This window comes from Homarus americanus, unplaced genomic scaffold (assembly GCF_018991925.1).
Source record: "Homarus americanus isolate GMGI-L3 unplaced genomic scaffold, GMGI_Hamer_2.0 scaffold16716, whole genome shotgun sequence".
Classification (NCBI taxonomy): Eukaryota; Metazoa; Arthropoda; class Malacostraca; order Decapoda; family Nephropidae; genus Homarus; species Homarus americanus.
The window spans coordinates 359,350-374,748 of record NW_024752009.1 but is presented as its reverse complement, the minus strand read 5'-3'; the positions used below and the strand labels follow the sequence as shown (position 1 = coordinate 374,748).

General features: G+C 42.9%; 1 protein-coding gene across 1 annotated transcript in view; it reads right to left on the bottom strand.

The window, feature by feature from the left end:
* Nucleotides 1-13,618, bottom strand: part of LOC121854915 (all-trans-retinyl ester 13-cis isomerohydrolase-like) — a gene marked incomplete at its 3' end in the record, with an annotated part of 29,471 nt that extends 15,853 nt beyond the window's left edge. Inside the window, 1 exon segment of the mRNA XM_042349727.1 lies at nt 12,993-13,618. Within this exon segment, the coding sequence (XP_042205661.1) occupies nt 12,993-13,062 (70 nt within the window).
* Nucleotides 13,619-15,399: the final 1,781 nt, after the last annotated feature.

Genomic DNA, 15,399 nt, shown 5'->3' with positions numbered 1-15,399 from the left:
TATATGTTGATACCATGGTTGGCGCCACACTCTAGCCCGATGTGATAGGAAATAGAATCCTCCTCCTGCCCTTCCCCCTCTTCCTCTTTACTCCTCCCCCTCCTCCTCCTCTTTACTCCTCCTCTTTACTCCTCCCCTCCTCTTCTTCTTACTCCTTCTTCTCCTCTCCTTACTGCTCCTCCTCCTTCTTTTCTCCTTCCTCCTCCTCATGTCCTTCATTGAGTCACATTGTTTTGCTGTTCAATGATGACATTCTGAGGTGTTGTTTTTCTATTGGTTTATAAAAGGTTTATATTCAGAAGTATTTAAGCATACGAGAGTGTGTACTGTCTCGGGCGCCACCTGTACATATATATGTAAGTTATTGTTGTCCTTGTAAACAGACGGACAGACAGAGAGACAGACAGACAGAGAGACAGACAGACAGAGCAGACAGAGACAGACAGACAGAGACAGAGAGACAGACAGACAGAGAGACAGACAGACAGACAGAGACAGACAGACAGACAGACAGAGAGACAGACAGACAGAGAGACAGACAGAAATATAAACTTCCCCTTCTATATTATAAGTACATTTTTTTTAGTTATTTATTTATTATTATTTATTTGATCGAATACGAAGCTTAACAGAGTCGGTGATACAATTGTGGCTTTTGTTTCTAAAGTTTGAACAAGAAAACAAAAACAATACGAAACTTTACAACAAAACAGTGACATTTATGAGTGACGTGTAATGTTGGTGAGATAGAAATGTGGCTTTTTTGCGTTAACTGTTAGTCTCTCTCTCTCTCTCTTTTGATAGATATACAAATAGATAATAATACAAACTGATAAGACAGACATACAGACAGACAAACAGATTAAAACATTTCAGATTCTTACGACAGTCGCCAATCAGTCACCCAGGTAATAGCGACGTCTGGCAATAATTACCCTCGGTCAGCTGATCGTGTAAACAATGGCCACGTGGATTGAGTCATAAGCCAGCGTAAAGTAAACAACCTAACCGCGTAGTAAACTGTGAATGGATTCGTTGTGGTGTTGGGAAAGAGAGAGAGACGTTGAAATGTTAGGAGAAAGGTAGAGAAATACGAAAAGAAAAGACACCGAGAGAAAGAAAAATGGAAAGAGATAAAGAGAGAATTGGAGAAAAACAGACAGAGAAGAAAATAATGAAATAATTAGAGAAAAGGAGAGAGAGAGAGAGAGAGAGAGAGAGAGAGAGAGAGAGAGAGAGAGAGAGAGAGAGAGAGATTAGTACTTTCTTAGCGTTGTAGTCACTTAAACATTATGCCTACTGTTCACCCCGCCGCTCTATTCCCTCTAGAAATAAACTCACCCCACACACCCACACCCACACACACACACACACACACACACACTTATGAACAAGTATATATGGCTATTTCTACCTATAGTCTTAGCACTTTAAGTCTCACTTTCTACACGTGTCTTGCATCATCACTATTCGCTATGATTTCTCCATTCATTGACCTACCCCATACATCGTAGATAGATAGATAGACAGATAGATAAATAGATAGATAGATAGATAGATAGATAGATAGATAGATAGATAGATAGATAGATAGATAGTGTTTGTCTTCTTATAAGGTGGGGCAGAGGCGGTCAAATACTACATATAGTTCACGTCTGCGGTTATGTGAATTCTGAAAACATGTTATATGCGGTTATTTTAAATATAAATGATTATCGTTGACAGTTATCTAATGCGGGTAATTGACGTTTGCGGTTCTTTAAAACGGGAATGATTGATATTTGACACGTGGATAATGGACGCTTCGGGGTACAGTACTTAGCAGTTGGTTAATGTATATGATTTTGTATTTCCTGAGTTCAAAGTTTACGTTGGTATCAAGTGAGCCAACAGGTAGTGGGGTCAACAGGTGGTGGAGTTAACACGATGGGGTCAACAGGTGGTGGGGTTAACACGATGGGGTCAACAGGTAGTGGGGTCAACAGGTAGTGGGGTCAACAGGTGGTGGAGTTAACACGATGGGGTCAACAGGTGGTGGGGTTAACACGATGGGGTCAACAGATGGTGGGGTCAACACGATGGGGTCAACAGGTGGTGGGGTCAACACGATGGGGTCAACACGATGGGGTCAACAGGTGGTGGGGTCAACAGGTGGTGGGGTCAACATGATGGGGGTCAACAGGTGGTAGGGTTAACACGATGTGGTCAACAGGTGGTGGGGCCAACAGGTAGTGGGGTCAACACTCAACAGGTGCTAGGCGTAACGCGATGAGGTCAACAAGCCGACCTATTCACGGCATTCCTTCACTTTCTCTTGTCAGTTCAAGACAGTAGGTCAGTGACGGGAAGTAGCTAGGTACTGTCCAACTAACCTACTACCGTCCAGCCTGGATTACGCAGTTCAATTCTGGTCACTGTACTACAGAATGGATATAGAATCCCAAGAAAGAATTCAGAGGAGAATGGCATGACTAATGCCGGGCATTAGGAACCTTGAGTACAGAGACAGGTTACAGCATCTTAATTTGGACTCCCTCGAGAGACGTAGAGTGAGGGGCGATATGATCGAGATGTATAAATGGAAGTCAGGGCTAAACAAAGGTGATATAACAAAGGTACTCAAACTATCCAACCAGAAGTGAACTCGTAACAATGGTTTTAAATTAGACAAATTTAGATTTAGGCGCGAAATAGGTCAACACTGGTTTAGAAATAGAGTAGTGGGTGAGTGGAACAAGTTACCAAATATCATCATTAACTCGAATACGCTGGATAGCATCAAACATAGGTTGGTTGGATATAGGAGCGATAGGGACTGGGTGTAAACGGGACTGCCGGAGTATGAGGGAGAGAGAAAGTGATAGAAAAGATGAAAAAAGGAAATAGGGAGAGAAATTGAGAGAACGTTACTTCCTCACTGGTCTACAACAAATACAGTATGGTTAACAAATAAATACATCTTCATCAACACGAACCTAAAACAAACAAACGAACAAACACATCTGCATCAACACAAACTTCCGCACACAAAAAAGATCTAATTTTCAACAAACACACAAACACACACACACACACAGACTTACAAAGACACCTAAGAAATAAAAAAAAATTCTAACAAGTAACTGAAACAAATACACAAAGAAACAACAAAACTATTTCTATTTTTTTGCGCCATGAGACAAACAAACAAACTCTCTTGATACAAACAAAATGAAACAAACAAATTGTGATTTTTGTTGTTGTGGTATGTCGCTGTTTTGTACCGGATGGCGATGTTTATATAATCATAATATTTATAGTAACGAGGTTGTTATATTACCACAACTATGTGTGATTATATGGGTTATTTTATACTGTATGTACGAGTAGTCATATATACGAGTAGTCAGGTGTATTATTAAACTGTTAGGGATTTTTTTTATTAAGTCAGAGCTATAATTAATTTAATAGCCTTGTAATTTGCACCTTTGCCTTACCTTACACAAAGTAGATCACCTGAGGCTTAGACACCTCTGTTTATTTCACCTATCCTAACCTAACATGATTTAACATAATATAACATGACATAAACTCACCTATCCTATCCTATCCTAACCTAACATGATTTAACATAATATAACATAACATAAACTCACCTATCCTATCCTAACATGATTTAACATAATATAACACAACATAAACTCACCTATCCTATCCTAACATGATTTAACATAATATAACACAACATAAACTCACCTATCCTAACCGAACCCTCCCCCCCTCCCCCAGGTAACGTTAGGGTGGTTAATCTTCAGGTAAAATAAACTAGGGTGTCTAATCTTCAGGTAATTCATTAAAATACACCAACAGGTATAAACTCCATCTTGACATACACAGGTAATTTAATGTAACATTTTATTCAATTTTTATGTAGAAATTTGTCACTTGATTGATTTTTTTTGCATATATTACAGGACCTGATTTCTGTATTTTACGGAATAATAATAACTGTAATTTCATAGATTTTCCACGTAGATACAAAACATAATGCCACGTAATGTCTGTATGTTAAACGCGTCAGACAGACATACAGCCATACAGACAGACAAGTGGCACAACTGTCTGTCTGCGTAAACTTTCGTCAATCTGCGTAAACTTTCGTCAATCAGCGAGCCACTTTCCCTTTCAATGACCAACGTTGCCACATCTCCTCTTTCTCTCCTTTACTCTACCTTCCTTTCCCCCTCCTCATCCAGTATTCTCCCAACACGACAGGTAAACAACGTAGGAACATAACACACGATGCAGCCCACGAAAATAAAAGTGACAGTAGTGGAAAAAAAAGTTTAGAATAGTCATACCGACGGAGATGTGGCACACGTGAAACAGCTGTTCTTAGATTGTAAATAAACACAAGATGAACACTAATGATTTAAATCTTCAAGAATGACCTGTCTATTTACCTGTCTATTTGAGTGTCTGTCTATATTTAGCTGAGTGTAGTGAGCAGAGGTGAACTAAAGATGTGGATGTAATTAGTGATTGAGGTGTATCTTTGAGGAAGTGTAGATCTGTACTAATGGTGAATGTACTTTAGATGTAGGTACAGTACATGAGATGAGAGTACTAATGATGGTTGTACTCAAGTGTAAATGTACTAGTTAAGATTCCAATTACAGTGGGATGTACTTTTATAGGTGTAGTTTAAGGTGTACATTGTAAGTACTTTTAAAGGATTTGCTCTATTACAGTATATGGCAGAGTACATTGCTCTCTCTCTCTCTCTCTCAATCGTGGAGATATTTTAACTACCTGTACAGTAGCCCCTTGTACCGTTAACAGAGAGTGAACATTACTAACGGTGAAAGTTTTACGCTTCTCTGTTAACAGGAAAAAACAGTAGCAATGGATCACTTGAAGAATCTCTCCACCTTAGCTTATTTTACCTAAAGATTAATCACCCTAACCTAACCCCATCCCTCCAAATAGCGTTAGGGTGGTTAAGCTTTAGGTGAAATAAGCTGGGGTGGAAAGTCTAAGGCCAAACTATTAACAGAAAGTAGTAAAATATACCGTTAACAGGTGGAAAAATATGAGGCTAAATTCAACAGAGCTAAGTAGCAAATTATACTATGAACAGGGAGAAAGCACAAGTTTACGTAGTTCATAGTGAAAGTTTTATATTTTGAGGTCAGCGGAGAAAGTATAATATTTTATAGTATACAGGGAAAGTAGCAAAGTTATACTGGTTATAGAGTGAGTGTAATACGTACTATTTAATATGAAAAGAAAGTATGATTTGAGAGAATGGGTAGTAGTAGTAGTAGTAGTAGTAGAAAAAATAGTAGAAGTCGTATGTGGTAGTAGAAGAGTAGTAGTTGTGTTAGTAGTCCCTGTAGCAGTGGTAGTTGAAGTAATAATAATTGTAGTAACAGTAGTAGTTATAACTGTAATGGTAATGATACTTGTAGTAGTAGTAGTAGTAGTAATAGTAGTAGTAGTAGAAGAAGAGACGAAGTAATCGAACAATAATATAAACAAGAGAAGGAAAACAAACAAAAAGAAAACGGGATGTGATCTTGAAGAACTAAATCAACTCATAATGTACTAAGGTCACACTTCCAATCCTCATTAACGACCCAACCACCTAATTAGAGTCGTCTAGTAGGGGGTCAAACAAGTGGTATTAAAAGTCATAATTTTATGTGGTCAGGTAATTATAGTCTTGTAGGAAGTGGAAGTTGATGTTTTAAAGACAATTTGGTTAGGTGTGTGTGTGTGTGTGTGTGTGTGTGTGTGTGTGTGTGTGTGAATCCAAACACACCCGGAAGACACACTACCACCACCCACTATCACCACCTTAAAGCTCTCTTCTGTCGTTGCCTCTACTGTATAATAGGGTCTTGGTCGCTACCCCCGCCCCTACAGGTACCTACAAGGTCCTCCTGTCTCCTCACCTTGATCTTCATGTTGTTCTGTGTTCCCTTAACTCAGCTTGGCGTAAGAAGATACCTCCTCTTCCTCCTCCTCCTCCTTCTACTACTCCTACTTGTTATTGTTGTTGGTGTTGTTCTTCTTTTTATTCTCCTCCTCCTCCTCCTCCTCCTCCGACAGCCATCGTATTTGCCTCTTCCCTGTACACCTGTTTTGAGCTTGTTGTCGCCACCCCCACCATTTCATTAACCCTCCACTGCCCTCCCCTACCTCTAGCAGCCATGACACTTCCTCTTTATCTTCCACCCCCCTCCCTCCCTTTCCTACAGCCTCACCTCCCTCCTTCCCCCCTCCCTCTTGCTCCCCAGAGGTTAAAACACCCATCTCGCTATATCGTATTCCGACGGCACATGAAATCTATTTTAAGCTCGTCGTCGCTACCCACTGCCCTTAGTAAGCCCTCCCTCCTCCTCCTCCTCCCTATCCCCATCACGATCTCTCCCTTCCGTATCCCCCTCCTCTCTCCCACCGATCTCTCCACCTCCCTCAGACTTCCTCATTCATTCATCCCCCTCCCCCACCCCACTCCCCATCCTTAACTGTTGTTGCTAGGAAGGTGAGCTTAAGATGGAGGTAAATTCTGTTCTTATTTATATTAAGGTCTTATGTTTGTTGGTTATTACAACATACGTCATTTGTTGTTATATTTGGATTATGACGTCACTGAAATATAGTTTGGTTACGTAATTTTCTGATCTACAGGATTTTTGGGCTGCCTTTATTCATTTCAGTATCTGCCTATCCTGACCTTACTGATTATGCCTTTTCATGTGTGTTTTTTCCCAAGTGCTACTCAACACAGACAATGGCCAGCTGTAGACAAAAGAACTACTGTAGTGTGTATAATGTGTTGTGTCATTGTTACGTTACCTGGGGTCTTGAGGCATTGATTGTGTATTGTTATTTTGATATGGGTGTACCTGTACTTGTGTTCGTGGTTACCTGTACTTGTGTTCGTGGGGTACCTGTACTTGTGTTCGTGGGGTACCTGTACTTGTGTTCGTGGGGTACCTGTACTTGTGTTCGTGGTTACCTGTACTTGTGTTCGTGGGGTACCTGTACTTGTGTTCGTGGGGTACCTGTACTTGTGCTCGTGGGGTACCTGTACTTGTGCTCGTGGGGTACCTGTACTTGTGCTCGTGGGGTACCTGTACTTGTGCTCGTGGGGTACCTGTACTTGTGTTCGTGGGGTACCTATACTAATATAGGTACCTGTACTAATATTGGCTTTTCAACATTTATATAAACTTAGTGGAATATTTATACAGTGTTATTAATGTGTTAGGTGGTGAACATCTTAGTGTTGCTCATATATACTGTATATATTTCTGTATGTATTGGGAGACAAGCACAGAATGACTGATTGACACACAGACAAGTGATTCTCCTACCTGCTGCCTGTACCTGACACTTTACATAACATGTGACAGGTGTTGTCATCTGATCACAGCCGGTATGACAGGCCCCGTGACACAGGATATCTGGCCACAAAGGCAGGCTTATAACGGGTCACACACACCACGTCTACACAGTGCTAAATTTAGAACGGGGATGAGTTTGTAAAACGAATACTCATTTTCTGTCTGTTTATGTCTGGTCACTCGTTATTCCCTCCTTCCTACTGGGTCCATCTCAGCCACCCTAGATAGGTACCGCCAGGGCCCTACACGGAGCACTTCAACATGCGGGTGTTACACTGAAGCAGACGAGAATAATAATTTCTGTATTTCATTGTACGTCCGCCACCTGTGAGCCGCCTCTAGCTGTGCTGCCAGCCATCTAGACAAAACTCTTGTACTGTAGAGCCTCAACACAGCGCTAAGCAAGCCCAGTGGTATATTTCTTATCTACATTATTGTATCCACAGTTTTTATATCTAAATAACGCGTTTTCTAATATTATGAGATTATAGTTATGGCTCCGTTTACCCTGTGGCAGCTTTTTATTTTGCGCGTGAGGAGTCTTTTGTTTCTCGAGTTCAGTGTATCCAATCTGTTTTTCCTCTCAGCTGATATAATATGAACGGCGGAAGCTTTAAGTCAAATTTCTTTTACACGTAGATTAACATTTTTTGGCAACATTAATGAAAGAAATATGTGAATAATGTGATGATCAGAAGAAGATTAATACACGACTAACAGAGATGAAACACACACACACACACACACACTGACCCCTGTACTCATTCATTGTACCAGTCATACAGGTTCCTCCACTCTCCCTTACTGACCACCACTACTATATACCACTGCTACCACTATTACCACTACTATCTCTATCACCACCACCACCACCACCACTACTACCGCCACTACTAATACCACCACCACCACTACTACTACTACCGTCACTACTAATACTACTACTTCTAATACCACCACCACCACTACTACTAACAGTGGCCTCCAGCCTCCCCCAATAGCCACACCTTCGCCACCATTTATTTACCTTAATATTATATTTCCTAATACATAAGTAGCTATACTATCTGTGTTAAATTAGTTGAGCCGCAGATCTATGCGGCATTCAGTGACTGTAGCCTCATAGTCAACATCTGCAGCAGTTGTCCGAGTAGGGGCAGAAGCTCTCGTTCCCCTGAGGCAGAGCAAAGCCGACCGAAGGAGAGAGAAAGACAGTCGACATCTCATCCAGGCTGTAACATAACTTCTGGGCTGCTGCTTCTGTTCGGAGATTACCTCCGCGAGTCTGGCGTAGAAACATCTTGCACTTGGTCCCATCCCACCAGAGGTTGTGAACACTAGAGGAGTGAAGCTGCCTTGATCAACGTTTTGAATTCTCTCCCCAAATGCCCTTCTCTTGTCGTTCTCGTTCCTCCTATATGCAGCATCGAGAACTAGGTTACGGTGACATGCGGCCATGGGATCAAAAATCCTGATGTCGAAGAAAGCTCACTGTCCCCGCGTCCAGAATCCTCAAGCACTGACGTCCACACGGGCTTCGTTAGATGTGTGTGAAGTACTGTGTTGGAAGATCTCACCATCCAATGGAAGGAGGGTCGGTTCTACCATGACATCCTGACAGATTTCCTTCAACGTATTTGCTGTGAGATCCCTTACCTCGTCATGCCTCATGCATATGAAGCCCCCCTTCTTGCACACCATGGCGTGATCGCCATCATAGGAAGAGCCACACACGCATTGGGAGGGCAAACCTTCTACTGGCCGACTGTACCTTAGAGCAATGGCATCTGTAAATTCTTGTTTATTAAGACTGAAACCATTTGCCCTTATCGGTAACGTAGTTAACCAGTTCGAGGCGCCCACCTCCTGCGCTATAACTACTTTTTTTTCAAATTTTCTGGAACCTGCAGCAATAGTTGCTGCAACTTATCATTTTGGCAGTGCTGTCGATCTGTCGTAATGGACCTACGAATCTTATTTACTTCACTGGTATCCACTTCTCCTGTTGCATTCTGGGCTATTATGTGGTCCGTGAGGACTGCCGTGAGCTTAAGTGAATTTTGATGTTCAGTGGCAGCAATCTCCTCTGGATTTGTTGGTCCCATCCCTCCCAGTCTTGATGGAAGTGCAAGAAGTGCTCTTTCTGCTGGGGTTAAGTCAGGGTGTTTCACTAATTTGGGAATGAACTTGACACTGATAGCTTCTTCCAGAGGGTGAAGGAGGGGTCCGATATCAGGGATGGTACGCATCAGGTAGTTCCACCGATGCTTGACTCCATGGGTGAATGCAGCAAAGGTCTCATGTGGCTCTGTGTTAGCAATCTCAGACAGAGCTTGGATTTCACTAACCCACTCATTCACCTTTCCCGCTACGTACTCGTCTTGAAGTCTGCAGTGCCAATTACTGCGCCTAGATGTCTTTGGCCGTCCTTAGTTATTTTGGCCTCACTTCCGCCAAAAACCTCCATTGCCCGTTCATTATGTTCTGGCTTCACGATGAGGAAGGACTTGCTGGCGTCACTACTACTACCACCACCACACTACTATTACTACTACAGAACTACCATAGACACAATCAGGCGTCAAGACGTGACTAAACTACCGACACCTCAAGAACAGGTCAACAGGTCACATACCACCCGTTTGATCCCCCCCCCCCCAGGTGGCTACGACCTGGTCTCCGAAGGGCCCCACGACCTGGTTGACTCACCTGAGCTACTTACACAGGTCACCAGGTCATATATCACAGCACCACACTACGACCACATTATAACTAATACCACTACCACCACCTTCATATACAGTATAATACTAGATGAAGGTCAGCTGCCACACACACCTGTAATTCAAACAGCACGAGACGTCAGGGTAGTCATAAACTGATTCTCTGTTGCCATAGACTCAACAACAGGCATGGATGGTTCAGCGATCGACGGCTCTGATTGGCTGGTAAAAATAAACCTTGTGAATGATCATAAATGTTATAGATTGAACTAATTATTTACTATCCTGGTTCATAGAGCGTTCATGATTTTATTTCTACTTGTACCTTATTTTTCCCACTTGTGTGTCTGGTGAGGGGGTGAGGGATCAGCCAATCAGACGCCGTTTATACCTGTTGTCTGTGGGGGGATCAGCTAATCAGACACCGTTCATACCTGTTGTCTATGGGGGGGTATCAGCCAATCAGACGCCGTTCATACCTGTTGTCTGTGGGGTATCAGCCAATCAGACGCCGTTCATACCTGGTGTGTGGGGGAATCAGACACCGTTCATACCTGTGTCTGTGGGGGTATCAGCTAATCAGACACCGTTCATACCTGTTGTCTATGGGGGGGTATCAGCCAATCAGACGCCGTTCATACCTGTTGTCTGTGTATTTTAATTTTTTTAGCGATACTTTCTTCATAAAATTGTTTGGAGGAAAAAAGTAATTTATTTATTTATTTTTTACTACCAGAAGGCCAAAAATACCCCCCCCCCCCTCTCAAGTTAATCGTGGGGCTGATATTGTTAAATAAAAACCAACACTTCAGTATACGTTTTCTGCCTAATTTCAATGTTTGATCAGTACAGTGGTAATTCGTGTCTTGATTCTTGGCCGAATTATTTCACAACCTCGCCGCCATGTCAAGGTAGTGAGAGAGACCTACCTTCTGGCGGCTGAGGGAGGTGAGGTATTATTTGGACCGCCCAGGTGGTCCATACTCACCCAGGTGGACTACACTCACCTCGGTGGACCAGTGATCACCTGATAAACGCCTTAGCCTTCCCGCTCGATAGGAGGACCTACCTGTAGCGCCTAATTAAGGATTCGGGAATTATAGTTGTGCGTTTAGCTTTATGTTCTTGTGTTATGTAGAACAGCGGTTAGTTTAGCGTTGTTGTTTTTATATAGAGCACTTAACAACTCTTAACACGTCACTTAACAACCCTTTACATGCGTCACTTAACAACCCTTTACACGCGTCACTTAACAACCCTTAACACGCGTCACTTAACAACCCTTTACACGCGTCACTTAACAACCCTTAACACGCGTCACTTAACAACCCTTAACACGCGTCACTTAACAACCCTTAACACACGTCTCTTAACAACCCTTTACACGCGTCACCTAACAACCCTTTACACGCGTCACCTAACAACCCTTAACACGCGTCACTTAACAACCCTTAACACGCGTCACTTAACAACCCTTAACACGCGTCTCTTAACAACCCTTTACACGCGTCACCTAACAACCCTTAACACACGTCACTTAACAGCCCTTTACACGTCACCAAGACAGTTAACTATGCATCACAACAAGCAAGGGGTTAACAGCCAATGTTGTACTACTTCGAGAACACTGCGCCGTGCATCTTAACGAGCTGGCGCCACTAAGCCTTGACGTCCATCACTACTGAGTAACTGGTGCCACTAAAACACTCCCTTGACACCATTAACTGACGTCACTAAGTAGAACTCGCTCAATATTCAAAACTATTATCTGGCGCCATTAAACACAAACACAGTAACGCCACTAACTTGCGCCATCAATTAAACAAAAACACATCGAATTGGCGCCACTAAACACACCAACACCACTCTCTAACGCCATTAAACCAATAAACACAAACACATCAACACCACTATCTGGCGCCATTAAACCAATAAACACAACAACACCTCCAACAACAGATAAAAATAGTCACTGGTCTACATTCAGCTTTGCGTCGGTGCACAAGAAAATGTTTCCTCTCACTTGTAGGACTATATTGGTCAGTTGTTGTGGAAATCAGGGAATAATGAGGGGTCAGAGGGAGAAAAAGTCAGGGAATATGAGGAGGAGAGGGTCAGAGGGGTCAGGGGAATGAGGAGAGGGTCAGAGGGGTCAGAAGGAGGAGGAGGGTCAGAGGGGGTCAGGGAATGAGGAGAGAGGGTCAGGAGAGAAAAAGGGGTCAGGGAAGGAGGAGGTCAGAGGAGAAAGGGGGTCGGGAAGGAGGAGGTCAAAGGAGGAAAAGGGGGGAATGAGGAGAGGTCTGGGGAGAGAAAGGAGTGGGGAAGGAGGAGGGGGGTCAGAGGGAGAGAAAGGAGGAGGGGGTGAAGGTCGTTTAGGTATTTATGCACTAGTAAAACACGTACTACTAGAAGCTGCAATAGGTGCGTGTGTGTGTGTGTGTTGCTGATATCCGACCAACCTATATATGTAACTCGCCAACAGGTTCGAGTTAATGTTGTTGTTGTGACGTGTAGTGAGAGGTGCTATGTAAACAAAGGGGCGCAGATAGACAGACGGGTAGATAGATGAATGTATGTACAGTAAATATAGATAAGACTACACAGATACAAAGGGGAATAAATAAAAGTATAGCAAAAATATAATGACACAAATAAATATATTATAACATAGAAGAATGGGAAGAGAGGAGGAGGTCAGCAGATGGCACAAGTGAGTTTGCAGAAGGGTAAAGATAACTGTACCTGAGAAGGGAGAGACAGACAACAAGATCAGTGGCCCAGGCAAAGAGACAGAAGGCGAGGCAGAGAGACAGGGGAAGCAAAAAACAGGAAGATTGATAGGAGAGGCAAAGACAGGAAGAGAGACAAGACTCACCTTTGAGCTTGGTAGGTGAGGGCTCCACCCGCTCCTCCACCGTGTTAAACATCTCACTGAACATCTCCATCTCTTCCTGTAAAAAGGACTCTTTCTCTCTCTCTCTCTCTCTTGGACTTGACGTTGTCACTCCTGGAGGAGAGATGTAGGGGCTGAGATATCTTAAGAAGGGCTCTATCTCAAAGGTTTAGAGAGACTCGTAACCTTGATGAGACGATCTCTTCAACAAGCAATATCAAAAGGTTCAGGATCTCTCGATGCTGTCACTCCTGGAGAGACTTGTAGCCCACTTACAGTAGCTAAAAGATTCTGGAAGGAGTTTATCTCTATCTCTCTCAGACGAAGACAATCGAGATGAGACTCGTTTATCTACGACGTGTGTGTGGTCTCCCTGACAGAATTCTTCGCGACGATGGTAAAATACGTTACTGTCAATCCTTTTGGAAGAATGACACTTGAGAGAAACAATCGTCTTCGAAAACTTGCTGCTGGGGCTTCTTGATTCTTGGAGGAGTCTACGTGAGAGAAGGAAGAGACTGGAGGAGGTAGAAAGAGGAGCTGACCACGGGGAGCGGGACCGGGGAGGTGTGGTCGCACTGACGGCAGGCGGCGAACTGACTGGAGGACTAGACGGAGGTGGCCACTACACCACCGGTACAGGAGTCACCAAGGCCACTTCTCCTCCTCCTCCTCCTCCTTCTTAACACACACATGTACTGTACCACCTCACCTCCACTACCATAACTAGTACTCCTACCACTATTTCTACCACAAATTCCATAATCATTACCATCTCAACCACCATCTCCTTCAACTACCACTACTAGCACCTACCATCACCAATACCATCCAATATGCAACCACACCCCATTTCTCTACCTCCCCCCCCCACCTTGGCCCCGAGCACCCACACTCCTACCATACCTGCCCTGTCCCTCTCACCCATTTCCTGGTACCACTTACGCATACCACTAACATCACCCTCTGGACCACAACTACCATCACTACTACCACCACCATTACCATCACTACACTACCAGTATCATCATTTTACCACGACACTGCCACCACTATCATTAATATCACTCTACCACCATTACCAACACTACCACCAGTCAAAGGATACGATAGTCTATCACCGCCCGAAACCTTGTATATACTGTACCGTTGCCGACCATTGCATCACTCTCACTCTCACTCTCTCTCTCTCACTCTCTCTCTCTCACTCTCTCACTCTCTCTCTCTCTCAGTGTGATAATATAAGTTAAATGAGAGAAAAGCTCGATTCTTTTTTCCTCTTGAATAGATTAAGTTCCGGCTATATATTAATTAAAGTGATGGTTTGTGTTTATTATTATTATTATTATTATTATTAGTATTGTTGTTATTACTCTTACAGTATTATTTTTCTGTTATTAATTATCATCGTCATCATTCGTCATCATTATCATCATCATCATCATCATTCAGTCATATTCCTTTGTGTGACCAGCTACTTGGTGTTGAGAGTCCTGTTGACGCGCTGAGAGGAGGAGGAGGTTAAGGAGGAGAGGTGAGAGAGGGATTAAAGTGAGGTAAATGAGTGAGAGTTGAGGGAGGGAAGGGAGGGGGAGCGTCGGTGGGGAGAGGGAGGGAAGGGAGGGGGAGCGTCGGTGGGGAGAGGGAGGGAAAACTTGATCCCGCGGGAATTCCCAACTTCTTCCGAAATGACCGTCAGGTGTCCGTGTTGACCGTCAGGTGTCCGTGTTGACCGTCAGGTGTCCGTGTTGACCGTCAGGTGTCCGTGTTGACCTTCTTGTGTCTTTGTTGTTTATTTCTCGTGCTAGAGTTTGTTGTGTAATAGTTTATGTAATGATGTATTTTGAAACTTGTGTGTAATAATAATTAGTTGTCTCATAGTTTGTTGCGTCGTAGTTTGTTGGAAGGCCATTCAGCTACACAAGCTTTTATTACTTTTTTTTTTAGGCGATTTGTCGAGCAGGTGACAAGGATGACTCACCTGAGTAAGATAATGCTGAAAAACAAGTCCCTAGGCTACCTCCAGCCCCCCTCCTCCTCTCTCTCTCTCTCTCTCTCTCTCTCTCTCTCTCTCTCTCTCTCTCTCCAGTATCTATTTTTTTCGGACGACAAGAATCAAACTACTCGAGTCTAACCTAACCTAACCTAACCTAACCTAGCCTAAACAACCTAACCTAAGTTTTGGTTAGGTTGAATATGGTTAGTTTATAATAATTAATGATGTTAATATTGACAATAATAATAAAAATAATAATAATAATAATAGAAGAAGAAGACGAATTGAAAATAACAACAATAATAATAAAAATAACAACAAAAATAGATAGCATTGTTGTTGTTCGTGGTAACATTTCAACACGATGAGTCACTTTAGGGTCACCAAACAACA